Here is a 14039-nt window from a genome sequence, read left to right on the forward strand (position 1 = left end):
TAATGCTATGAAAATAAGACAATCATAGAAGTTATTAGTGACTTGATCAGTTATAATTGCTCACGAGTCCTCTTCATAAATCAGCATATGAATATGCATATAAAATCTGCCATAACTAGCAAAGCTAATGGGTGAAGTTTGAGAGCATCAATTCAGAACCGGCAAAACACTAGTCGTACGTATATTGAAAATATGTTCATTAGAAAAAGTCAAGTTCGCACTTCTAAACTACAGCAGTAACAAATATGATTTCCATTTTGAACATTTAAGGCATATTTCTCAAAAGTAAAAAGTGTACTGCCTAAGGATATTCCAATACTTAGTTTTTGGAAATTTGATTTATGCCTAAACAAGTTACCCCTAATTTTTTCAGTAGAAACGGACGCAAGGATCCCGAGAAATGCCGCTTTTTGAGGGTTCTAAAGTAATAACAAGTTAATCGTAGTTGCCAGCCACACCAAACATGGTGCGTGGTATCACAGAGATCAAAATTAATATACATTTGCTTAATCTATAAATAAAAGTATAAGGATTATGAGCTTCTAGTTAGCTAGAAAATTGCAAAAAGCTCGTAATGCTGAGAACCAATTCAGTTCATTGAAATTTCGACCACAAATTTCATTGTGGTAAGATCATAAAAATTAATATTCATTACTGGGTGATTTTTGAAATAAATAGATACCTGTGTTCTTACCAAACATCAAAATAGGCAACGATAAATCATATCCATATAATAAACTAAAAAACACTCGATAATACGAAAATTCTAAAAAGGCACAATGGCAAGTCACACATCACACAAATTTACTTCATTTACTAAATGATTTGCGGTCAATTTTGATCTTCTTCTTGGGAGGTGCTGCAGCGCTTGCTTCAGGCACCGAGCTTCGTTTACTACTGACATGATGCTTGACGGAAATGGACGTTACGGAGGACTCGTTTTGGTCTTTAGATGACGACGATGATTTACTGTTACCAGAGTCGCTTGACTCACGATACTTTCGAAAACTTTCGCGCTTTGCATACTCCGCCCATGTAATCACGCGCCCTTCTTTGACAGCAACACGTAGAGCCTGGCCCGATACTGCGGGGTTGATGTGGTGGTTGTGAAGCTCGGCGATGCAAGATGAGCAAGCTGCTGCACTGTCACCAGTCGAACATAATTTATCCATCCAAAACTCGTTGCCGGGAAGAGAATTACCGTCCCAGGCATAGTTGCAAACGAGAATGCAGCCATGAGGCACTTTGTCATGCAAGTTCCGTTTTGAGAACCTGATTACTACGTCACTGCCTGGGAACTTCTCATTGTGCAAAGTACCATACATTGATGAGCAGCCTATGTAACTGAAATCCACATAAGCAATGTGTGTCAAGCGGTTGAGATTCCTGAGAGCATCGCCCCAAGCTTCAATGAAGAGTTCGTCCTGTTCTTCAAAAGCGCGCCACACGCCGAGTCCAAGACCCACGACGTGCACATAGGCTTTCTTGCCGCAGGCCTGCGCGCGGCTGTTGGCCTCACACAACAAAATCTCGGCAGTGATGGCAATTCTCTTCTTGTACACCGTGATTTTGAAGATGTTTTTCCAACTCTTGTATACTCAAAGGGAGCCAACCACTCCTTGCTCTGCTGCCCCTGCAAGCAGGTGGTGGCATCTTGGTAAGTGGGCAGCTCACCACCCCAGAATTTGCCCCAAACTGCGTTGATGTGCGGCGCACTAAACGAACCAAATCCGTTCTCGGGGCGGTTCTGTTGGCGAGTCACAATGCAGTCCACGAACTCCATGACTCCTTCCTTCCTCAGGCGTGTGCCGACCTGCCCGACGACGACGCCTTCCGTCTGATACGTTCCGGCACGATCTTCTTTACCGTAATTTTTTCGCCTGCCGTTGTTGACAAACCAGGACCAACTCGACAAAGACACCAAAGAAGAAAGACGCATCTCGTCATAGGAGAGGAAACTCTCAAGTAACAGCGGAGGGTCTTCATTCTCAGTGCCAATTTTTTCAAAGCCGCCATAGCCCTCTTTGAAACTTCCAGGCAATAAGTAGTGATCGTTTTCACCAATGAAACTCAGAGGTCTTTTCTTGAGAAGTCGGTCAATGAAAGAGACTACATCCATGTCTTTATAAACACGTCTGGAAAAAACGAAAAAAAAAACAATGTATGGTACTCGACATTAGGTATAAATTTATGCACGAAATTTTACTACCAAAATATGGAGGCTTTTACAAGATCAATCAAAAGACACGAAAAAAATGTGACCGGCCATTTTTATAGGTACAAGAAGTATGATGTCGTTATGTGCAAACATTTGAATAACTCATTGAAAATAAGCAAATTATTATCTTTACTTAAACCATTAGTAGTTCAGAATTTAGGAGCTGAGACAATGTCCATCACATTCGTTTGCCGACGGTGTAAAAAGGTAAAATTTGTATAGAAATAAAAAGAAAACATCCTGTACAGACGTCACCCCCTTACTTCTCAGGATTCGTTCCGTAGCGCAGCTTGTGGTCCAGAAAGTCTCTCAGGAGGTTCAGGCACGTGTGGTGTACGATGGGGTAAACGGATCGAACAAATTCCTAACATAGGCTTTCTTGCCGCAGGCCTGCGCGCGGCTGTTGGCCTCACACAACAAAATCTCGGCAGTGATGGCAATTCTCTTCTTGTACACCGTGATGTTGAAGATACTGTTACCGCCAAAAGCAGCGTACTCGAAAGGGGATGACTGATGTTCATGTGGCTGCATTTGCAAAACCGCGTTAGCATCTCGGTAAGTTGGAAGTGGGCCTCCCCAGAATTTACCCCAGACATAATTAATGTGAGGAGATTTTGTATTACCATAACCAAGCTCCGGACGGTTCTGACTAGATGTCACAACACAATCAGCATACTCCATGACGCGTTCTCTTTTAAGTCGAGCACCAACTTGCCCCACAATCACGCCTTCTTCTTCAAATGTTCCTCTCGCGTCCAGAGCACCATAGTTCTTTCGTCGGCCGTTATTGATGAAGCAAGACCAACTAGACATTGAAAGCAGAGCAGAAACCTTCATCTCGTCATAGGACAAATAATTTACAAGACTTAAAGGGTGTTTCTCTCTGGTAGTGCCGACTGCTTCAAAGCCACCAGATCCTCTCTTACGATGAGGAGGTGGCAAGAGGTAGCGGTCATTGGCGCCCAGGAAGCTCATGGGTCGCCTCTTGAGCAGCCGATCCACGAAGGCCAAGATGTCCATCGAAGCATAGAGGGATCTGTACCACAAATTATTATGCACATAACAGATTTAATTTCAATTTATTTTCAAAATAAATGAAAAAGAATTCTTAACATTCTAAAAAACCAATAAATAGACATCTTAGATATGTTAAAAAGTACTACAACTGATTCAAATAACATCAGAAATTCAGTGTAAGAACACTCATATGGAGAAATAAATGCTACAAAATACGATTGGGAAATTTGAGGCTTACTTTTCAATGGAGGATCCATGAAGCTTTTTGTACTGGAGGAAGTCAACGAGGAGGTTGAGGCACATGTGGTGGATGATAGGGTACACCGACAGCATGTGCTTTTCCAGCACCTCTCCTGGCACTCCCAGCTGTTGGGTAAATATCATTACTGCCTTCCAGGATTACTGCCTATAGCATTAGTAGACACTGTGAATACAGGAATTACCATAGACACTGTGATTATAATTAAGAATTACTGTAGATACTGTGGTTAGAGCAATTACTACGACACTGTGAATACCAGATTTGCTGTAGAAACAGTGATTATTTGAGTGGATTTTAGTGTAGCGAGCAGGTTAAAAATTCACAACTACTACACATAATCTACACTAAATTCTAAAAAGGTTTTTGCTCAAAGAGAACCGTTCTTTTACGCAATGCATCATCCATTTATCATATATTACATAAAAAAACAAGCTGTCAACAGTTTTCATAAGACAGACTATTTTATGTTTTCCAACATGGTAGTGAATTGAGGACATGCTGCCCATTAACCAAGAAGAACCAATAATATTCAGATCTAACATGTTAACTCACCTACCATGCACTTGAAATGTTATTTTAGTTATTTTCAAATATGGAACCCCTGATCTGGTGCACTTCTAGGGAAATCACACTGAAGAATGCTTAAAAGAAATACAATAAATAGGAATCTTAATAGACTTTATAATGGTCATGGATGATAAGACAGCAATATTAACATAAGAGATGGAAAATTTAAATGCAAGATTGGAATTTATTGCAGAAAAATGAAAGTGATGAGATAGCTGCTAGAAATAGATACCAGTACTAACCTTATGCATGATACTTTCCACCTTGACATTAGCACATGGGAACTTTGCAACAAATCTAGAACTCCTACTTATAAGCTGATCCAAGGTATAACTAGCTTTTTCTTTGTTCTCTTTCTTTGCTTGTTCAAGTTGGGCCAGAACTTCCTGGCTAGGTGTTCCATTCAAAGCAACTTGTATGACATTTGTACGTGATCTGAGAGCCTTCGGGTTAGATTTTTTGGGAATCCAAATTGTTCGACTAAATTGTGGAGGCATGATGTTAGGACCTCCTAGCAATTCTATGGATGGAAAGACATGAGAAATTTATTATGTATGACTTTATTAATTACAAAATACCAAGCAAAAATAACATTTCAATTTTTTTCACTGGCTTGAAGGGGGCAATAATGTTTAAATACTATAAATAGAAAAAATTTAAAATTAACCATTATAAACCCTATAGAGGCCAAAACCTTGATTAACTATGACAATGATATATAAAAAAAAATTCACAAAATAGAAATCATTACAAAAGCTGGTAAAAACTACTACTGAAATTATCATGCAGTTCCCACACAGACATATGTTTATATACTTGTATAAAGATTTTTCGTACCTATGCAGTGTTTGTCTACCTTGTACTACTTGGTACGTACCATTTAGGATAGGACTAGAGCTGATGAGCTTAAACCAAATTCAGTCAGTAACCAGGCTTCACCCTCGATTGTTTGGTATGTTAATATTTAGTCATCCTTTGATTATGTTCTTCTAAATTGTTCATAATCAAGATTACCCTAAACTTGGTATTAAATTGTTCATTCTGTGTTTTCAGACATCTATAAGTTAACATTCTAAATAATCCCTTGAACAAAGAGCCAGATTTTTTACTACTTGGATGACATAGAATAATTTAAAAACCCAAGACAATACTGTCAAGAAACTCAATCAAATAAAATTCAAGTTCAAATTTATATTGAAAAAGTACAAAAATGAAAATTTTCCCTACTCAATAATGTTCTCATCAATCTTTATTTTTATTTACAAGGAGGAAATTATAGGGCCAGTGCACGTTTGCATTTAAGAATAGACAACATGTATACATTTATATACATTGATATACACTGTACTTAATTTTTTGGCATAGAGCACAAACTTCTACACAGTTTCTAATCCATGCTGGCGCCTCAAGAAGTTCCCCAGCAGTTGCATGTATTTCCAATTAACAAAATATGCTGAAAACAAACAGAGGGATGATAATAATAACTAATCAAATTAATTAATATTTCCCTCTATGGAAATTTGGCATGACAAAAATTTTTATAGAATAGCTCAATTTATTAATTCAAATGCATCAACATAAGATAACATAGGAAATTTTTCAGTTATAAATCAAATTGTCATTTGTTCATGAATAGAAATTTGTATAAGCCCGGAAGAGCAAGTTTTAACCTTCCACAGCATAGTCAATTCACAATTCCTATAAAGATAGCTCCATGACAAATTTGGTAAATGTCAAATTATTAATATCCTTTACGGCCTCGAAATCGCTGCCGAAAATCCAACAAAGATCGTTTACACTCAAAAAATGTGTTGAGCAAAGAACGACAATCTTGAGAGATGGATGGGTGGTTCTCTGCCAGGCATTGCCGGGGTGTCTTCTTCTCTATCTTGCAACAGTCTGAGTTCAGGAGACAATGCTTGAGGTCAGCACGAGCACCACTGCAGGCCTCCATTGTTGACTTGTCAGCAATGGGGGTCTCATCTGTGTAACGCAGCATCACTGGTTCTGAAGACATGTTTACTGCTCTCTTGATACGGTTGCTATTTTCATGAAAAGAGAAACAAAAAATCTGTGAGCTCTTCTAAATTTTGGAGTAAATCTTGGACTTGATGAAAACAATTCAAATCAATTGCAGTAGTAGTTATGATATCAGTAGTAAGTTTTTCATACTCTGTTGGAAACCAAATAGACTTTGGGTTAAATGATCCCACAATTAGATACATACAGTTTATTAATATTACACCCAGATAAAGTTCCTTGAATAAGCTTTATTTTAGTCCAAGCTTAAAAATTCACCAAAAATAAATCATAGAATTGTCAAGTTAAACTGAAATTTTTAATTTTTTACAAGTAAATAGGATACAACATGAAAATTTTTTGTTTTGTATCATATTTCCAAGTATTATGAAATTATGTCCCAATTAACAACAAAAAATTTTTATTACATTTATCCTCGCTCAGTGAAAAAATTTCACTTACCAAAAAATTAAGCAAAATCTAATCATCACTTCATTAGTCATCACATAAATTGTGCACAGAATGTCATAGATAGAATTGTGCACAGGGCAACATAGAATGAAAAGTAACTAACCTAAACTATGATTTATTTCTTCAAAAAATATAATGGTTGTCACTAAAATATTCCTTTCTGTTTCAGGTATGTTTTTACGATTTTTTCTTTTTGTTATAGTGAATTCACTTGACCCAATTAACCCATTAATGACGAGAATTATTTTCTGAATTTTTTTTCGGTTCCTTGTGAGAATATTATCATTTGTGATGGTAATAAGCAAAAAGTATGTTCACATATTTATTTTTCGTTGTATGTGAAAAATTATAGCTTGGTTCCATATGGCACCGCTCGGCATTAACATAACGTTTCTTCAAACAACACTTTTTCCGATAGTAAATCAAGCAAGGTTGTTCATAATGGATAATACGTAATAGTATACGTATTCATAATGGACAATACTGATGATAAACCAATCATGGCAGAATACAATTCAATTTTTAGCATAGAATGCTTCCATTCATTCAAAATGAATAGGAAGGTTGCCCATTTTACGAATGTTTGTGGGTGCGTTGTCTACATTGTTTACGAAGCACTGCATTTGCAGTGCTTCTGATTTTGCTGGCCGATGTTGTTGATTGTTGTATTGCACTTCATCAAGGATCGAAGTAGAAGGGTGCACTATAGACCCTGATTGTTTTACTTAGGGTTTCCTGCATTATTGCATTTCCTATCCGATATTTTTGAAAATTTATTGCAATAGCCATTCTTTTTTTTTCAAAAGTTTTTTGAGAAGCCAAATGAAACCAGAATAGATATCACATATAATATGTTAGCTTGGGACCAATTGTATCGTGTTTATGGGACCAATCCATGTTCCAGCCCATGAATAAGTTTCTTTTTCTATTAGATCCGCCGATTGGCTTCAATAGCAGAAAAATATCATCCTATTTATCTGCTGCCCAAAGTTTATAACTAAATCTCACGGGCTAGCCACGTATATGTCGTAGTATAATGTGGCCATGTCGACCACAGATGACTTTCTTCTCTGTTGATAGTCATTGTTTTCACATTTGGCGATTACTGTTGCTACAATGACTATTCTCGATAGGCGAGCATAATTGCTAGTGGCTGCGTCATCTGAGTTATCTGAATCTCAGTATGTTTCGTTTGTTGCTGCTTCTGTGAAAGGTTCAGTCGGAAATATTTGATCTTCGTGTTATTCTTCTCTCGAAATCTTAATTATTTCATGTGATGATCTGCCAAAAATACAACTAGAAAAAAGTGACTTGGATGAAAAATCGTATAGTGTTCTACGTACGTACCTAATTCCAAATATATCAACTTTCGGGATATATACTCCTAACAGCTCTAAAGGTAATAGTTCACTAATAAATAACGGAAAAACTAGATCTAAGATCTAAACAAATAATTTCTAAATACAAACAAGTTTTTGGTATACAATGCGTAACTATATCACAAAGTAATCTACTGGGAAAATGATATGACCGGAATGCTTACACTACTGCCGAGCGGTTCCATTTGGAACCAGACAAAATATTTCATGATCCAAATGACTTTAGAAACATTATATCACGTAATACCATATACAGAATTAAAAGTACTCTCTTTATCGATAAAATTCTGCATCTAACTTATAAATAATATATTCTTAGAACAAACTACGTACCTTTTTCTGCAATGATGTCAAGCCCTTCTGTCTGACACCCTGTACTTACAATCTTTTAATGTTAACTGAGCAGGGAGTAGTCGGCGCAGCAGAACCAAACGTTGCCAGAATACGTCCAAGATGTGTATAAAACCTACGCATCCACTAGTATATTGATTTGACCATACAATTTTATTATGAATCAATTTCTTTCCGCTGGTTCCAAATGGAACCGCTCGGCATTAATGGGTTAAAATGGTGCAAAATTTCAAGTCATCCTGAAAGCTTAGAGGTACAGAAGAAATGCTATACGGCTGCTGATATGAAGCTTGCAGCGGACAAGGTTGTTGTAAATGCTCAATGGCATGTTCATGGATATGGTAATATCACATCAATAATACAGTAATATGTGGATAAGTAATACATCAATAAAGGAAATAAAGCTGGTATCCATGATATATTACTAGTCTACTGATAGGACTCAAAAGTCCAGGGTGCAGAGAGTAATGAAGATCTTCAGAGATGGCACAATTCATCAGCGGCACAATTCAATTCATCGGCGGCACAATTCATCAGCGGCACAATTCAATTCATCGGCGGCTCAATTTCTGTCAACAGAAGATTTTGGCAACACATTTGGCAACATTCTTGAACCTTTGGTAACAATTTTTACAGAAGCAGAGATAAAGAAAGTACACCAAAACACCGATTGCCACAGTACAATTATGAAATAAAAATATTATCCATTGACCTTATTTCATCTATTGTTTTACTTTAAATGCTTCACTAACACATTTTATAACATAATTCTGCAAGTTTACTCTACTTCTTTTCGTTGCCCAACAACCAAGTATCTCACTCTTTGTCGCATTGTTTACATTACATCACGACACATGAGAGTCGCTTTGAATGGCTCCTTGTTTTCTCTTCCTGGCACATCTGTGTGCCTCCTTCCACTTTCTTCAAGTTCATATATTTGCTAAATTTTCATTCCACTATTTCCCTGAAAATTTATTTTTCTAAGGAAGGCAATGATTATGGATATAATTATACATGGATAAATTTAGAGCTTGCACAGTTAAAACATGTACTGTTAATGTTTGAATAAATGAAAATTTCTGGTGAGAATATTTCTTTCAGGATTCGTGAGACTAAACTGAACTGTTTTTAGCACATTTTCTCATTTATGGAAAAAATGCACTATTGTGCTTGCCATGTCCGTCTGTCCGTGACCTCAAGTTTTGATGTAGATGAGAAAATGCACTCTCTGTCACTCACTGCAGTGAGTACTGAGTTATATTTTTTTATATCCTGCACTTTCAGAAGCTGAATGATAGAAGTGATGCATCTTGCACTTAACTGCCTACATTATTCAAGTTCTTATCAAGTCAAGTTATTGACAATGTCAAGTTATTGACAAAATTGGTAAAGACAGACAGTTCCTTCATTATTCATATGTTTTTTATACAGTGAGGAGAATAATTGTTCATTCATATTAGCTCAAGGTGAAGAGTGATGGATTAATTTCTATAAAAACTTGTATGTGGCAACTGGGCTGAAAATTTAGCAGTCACTCTTAGCAGGATTAGTTTTTGTATTTTTTATAAGACACTTAAGGTTTTTCTGTTCTGTTATGTTCTATTTGTGTGCGTATTATCTTTAAACTACTATGTTGCTGTAAAATGGGTTACTTTGACTCCCGGGGCAACTTTGACCACTTTTCATTTTTTTAACAAAAACCCCCAAAACTCAAAAACTATTTGACATAGAAAATTTTTGTCAATGGCCATTAAAGGCCTAATACTGAGGCCATGTAACACAATAGATAGATTAAAAAGGTTGCATATCTAATAGGTTAAAAAATTAAAAATGTGGCCCACGAAAAAGAGCTATTATTCAAAGCCTGTTGGAGTACTGTCAACCGGGGCTACTCAGGACAGTTTTGAGCGTTTTTTGTTAATAACTGTTAATAACTTCTTACTATGAAACATTTCATAAACAAGTTAAGGCTCATTTTATAGCTCTTTGCGAGTGCTTCCGAATGGCATTGTCAAAAAAATTCCATATGCTATTCGTAAGGTGTCAGAAGCAAAAAAAAGTGTCCCAAGTAGCCCCGTCGAACAGGGCTACTCAGGACACTTGCAATAAAACTTCATTTTAAAATATTTGAAGCATGCAGAGTGTACTCATCCATTACTAACAATACTCTGAAGTCCTCCTCTTTCATTGTAGATGATGTAGATGTAGAATAAATGACATTTTCTGTGATTTTTGCTCGTTTTTCCTTTATTGATATATTACCATAAACATTAATTACCGTCAACTGGGGTGACTTTGGCCGCGTTTTTTATTTTGTTTTGCAAACAAAAACGGGGTCATAAACGAGGTCATAAACGCCGGAGTGACTTTGGCCATCGTTTAAGACCCCACTTTTGTTTGCAAAACAAAATAAAAAACGGGGCCGAAGTCAACCGGCGGCCAAAGTCACCCCAGTTGACGGTACCGTATTATTGATGCGATATTACCATATCCATGAACATGTCATTGAGCATTTACAACAACCTTGTACACTGAAAGCTTCATATCAGCAGCCTTATAGCATTTTTTCTGTAACTGTAAGCTTACAGGACAGCTTGTAATTTCACACCATTTTAATTGGGTTCAGTGAATTATTTACTATAAAAAAATATAACTCAGTACTCACTGCAGTGAGTGACAGCGCGCATTTTCTCATGGACGAAAACTTGAGGTCAGGGACGGATGGACAGACAGACGGACATGACAAGCACATTGGTGAATTTTTTCCATAAATGAGAAAATGCGCTTAAAAGATTGTGAAAAACATACCTGAAACAGAAAGGAATGTTTTAGTGACAACCATCATATGTTTTGGAGAAATAAATCATAGTTTAGGACTTTAGGTCAATTACTTTTCATTCTGTGAGGTGCACAATTCTAAATATGACATTCTATGCACAATTTTGTGATGACCAATGATGCACTAATTTTTCAATAAGTGATCTTTTTTCGCTCAGTAAAGTAAATGTAATCAATATTCTTTGTTTTTAATCAAATTTTTTCTTAACTGGAGCCTTTGCTAATTGAGGTTCTACTGTAAATGCACTTTTGGGGGTGTCCCGAATAGCCCCAAGGGGGTGTCCCGAGTAGCCCCGCCATGCAGAAATGACCTCCATTTTTTTTTGATTGAGATAGACAAAATCTGTCAATTATGTTTTCAAGACGACACCTGGGTGCAACTTTTATGTGAGTAAAATTTTTTAATACGGTGAATATTTTTTTTTACTACAGACCTTAGAAGAAGTAACTTTTCAAAATATTGTTTTTCACCATTTTTTTCAGAAATTTTTCAAAGCTAGTGAATGTAGTATTTTACTATTTTTTGAACTTCTTTTATACTACATAGATAGGAAAAATGTTGAAGTTTATGCCACTATATTTAGTTTTGCAATATTCCAATTAGTTATGCTACTAAAACAGTTTTACACCATGTCCGAGGACTGTCCCGAGTTACCCCGCCCGTCCCAAGTAGCCTCGGTTGATGGTACCCCCTCCAATTTTTCTATTTTTTGGCAAAATAACTTCAGGTTTTGATGCATTGTAGTAGAACTCTTCTAGTTACATACAGGGTTGGCAATGATTAAATCAAAATGATTAAATCATGTGATTAAATCACTTGATTTTTTTATAAAAAAATCATGATTTTTTTTATTTTTTTGATTTTTTCATATAATTGAATATATTGAGTGGCAGTCTTTAATTTATATTGAGGTATTGTTATTCATGGTTTAGTATAAATGTACTATGAATGACAAATTGGTATATAAACTTGCCTTTAGTGTGTATTAGGTTCCAAATTAATTGTTGAGTGAAAGGTGCAGGCATAAAACTTCCAAGTGGTTAGGTACTTTATAGAAACTGAGCAAGTTAGCCTATGTATTTTATGCCTTTAAGAAGTTCATTTTTTGCCTCAAATAACAATGTTGGATAGAAAAAGTGGTCTTGGTGGATCGAAATAATATATGAACCTTCAAAATTAGAATTCCATCCTGAACAGAACTTACGTAACGCATACGGTTTTTTTTTTATAGTTTTTCATTTCTCGATGCGTCCTTAAAGTGTCGGAATATACCGCGTTTACCCTATGCTGTTATTGTTGATAGGCTAATTGCAACATAAAAAATTACACTTCAAAAAGACAAAAAAACTGAAAAAATCAAAAAAATCATGAAAAATCAAAAAAATCATTGATTTTTGATTTCTTTAAAAAAATCGCCAACCCTGCAGCCGTGACAGGGTAACATTGACCAGCTTGGAAAATAAGTTAAAATTACCATTACAATACAGTCTAGTGAGTCTACGGGCTACGAGTCTAGAGTCTAGACTCTAGAGAGTTTAGGTACTGAGTACTGACTACTGAGTACTGACATACAAATTTCAAACACGCTATATGCGGCACCATTGACAGACCTTTTTACTTTTTAGCGCATTTAATCATTTATGGAAAAAAAGACGCTATTGTGCTCGTCGTGTCCGTCCGTCCGTGACTTCACGTTTTCGTCGGCGAGAAAATGCGCTCTGACGGCTCTGTCACTCACACTGGCTGCGGTGGGTAGCTACCTACTGACTACTGAGGTCTGAGTTATATTTTTTTTAGGGTTTCTACGCCGAGTGGAATTAAAGCCTCAGGACAACCGCGCTGCCCGCACGGATGATTTTGATGATGATGCTGAAAAGCTGAATTGCTGATATCTTTTTCAGGCGTCGTAAAGGACCCCAACTGGTCAGTTGTCACTGTAAATGTCACACCTGGACACGGCAATTTCAACGCTTCTTTTCAAGTTTGCTTAGTCATCACTGGTTTCTATGATTTCCAGAGCAGTTAACTTGGCAGGGCTTTAGCTTCACAAATCACAATGTCCTCGACCCCATGATCCCATCCGTCGGGATGATTTTGAGAGCTTGAGTATTCCACCATTGAACGTGAAGCAGCGCACAAACGTGTTACATACGACCTAAAGAGTACGACATGGGGAAAAATTTTAGGTAGGTATTTTTTTTACCCTAGAATGGATATGTTTGCAACAGAATAAATTTTTTGCAGTTTTTACAGAGTCAGGTAAGACTTTTAAGTATTTACAGCTTAGAGAAGCACACTCATTAAATTCTACTACATTTCTGAAGAAGAAGAAATCCTGCAGAACTTATGCACATTTTCTGAATCAGTTCGTATAGAATAACGAATGATAACTAAGTTTTAAAATTAAGGCGATTTTTCTTGAAAATTTTTCAAGTTTCGGGAGAAAGCCTCCCTCGGACAATGATGCCTGATCGTTCGCTTGGGCCCTTTCCAATTGAATCTTCAGAAAGTGTAATTATTCCTATAATATCGATCGTAAAGTTTACTAAACATGACAAAATACGAATAAATATAGTACTTTGATAAGATATCGGTATATTCATAATTGCATAATGTGTTTTCGAGAATGATTAATACGTGGTCCTAGGATGAGCTCATTAGCAAAGACCATGAAGTTACAGCGACCTTAGGAGTGTAGGATTGTTAAATATTTACGCCTGATTGAAACGGTTATGCATTTCTACACCGGATCTTTTCATGATTAACTTGATACAAATCAATCATAATTACATATGCATACAAGTCCCAACAGTGTATCCGATCTAAATTCTATCTATTCAGTCTAGCTAATCATTATTTACGAAAAAATGTTATATCATGGGAATTATTTTGTTTATTACGTCTCATAAGAATTCG

The 14039-nt window shown here is 36.4% G+C and overlaps 1 protein-coding gene across 2 annotated transcripts; it reads right to left on the reverse strand.

Moving 5' to 3' along the window:
• Positions 1-27: 27 nt before the first annotated feature.
• On the reverse strand, positions 28-5583 carry LOC108672910. Of its 2 annotated transcripts, none has more exons than XM_018160668.2 (5): positions 4942-5583; positions 4307-4584; positions 3474-3601; positions 2681-3254; positions 28-1568 (listed from the first exon to the last, which is right to left on the reverse strand). In XM_018160668.2, exons 2-5 carry the CDS (start codon positions 4559-4561, stop codon positions 810-812), a joined length of 1716 nt encoding a protein of 571 aa, XP_018016157.1. In that variant the 5' UTR covers positions 4562-4584; positions 4942-5583; the 3' UTR covers positions 28-809. The 2 variants fall into 2 exon arrangements, with proteins under 2 accessions (XP_018016157.1, XP_018016156.1); XM_018160667.2 differs by having other exon boundaries at positions 28-1475; positions 2588-3254.
• Positions 5584-14039: the final 8456 nt, after the last annotated feature.

The sequence above is a fragment of the Hyalella azteca genome, unplaced genomic scaffold (genome assembly GCF_000764305.2).
Source record: "Hyalella azteca isolate HAZT.00-mixed unplaced genomic scaffold, Hazt_2.0.2 contig2982, whole genome shotgun sequence".
NCBI classification, from domain to species: Eukaryota; Metazoa; Arthropoda; class Malacostraca; order Amphipoda; family Hyalellidae; genus Hyalella; species Hyalella azteca.

Bases quoted from the DNA above. Each gene is read 5' to 3' on its own strand.
- LOC108672910 (XM_018160668.2), bottom strand. From the start codon at position 4,561: ATGCCTCCACAATTTAGTCGAACAATTTGGATTCCCAAAAAATCTAAC. The intron at 3,602-4,306 runs GTTAGTACTGGT...TTTACCCAACAG, and splicing joins TGGAAAGTATCATGCATAAG to CTGGGAGTGCCAGGAGAGGT. The intron at 1,569-2,680 runs ATCACGGTGTAC...AACATCTTCAAA, and splicing joins GCGGTAACAGTATCTTCAAC to ATCACGGTGTACAAGAAGAG.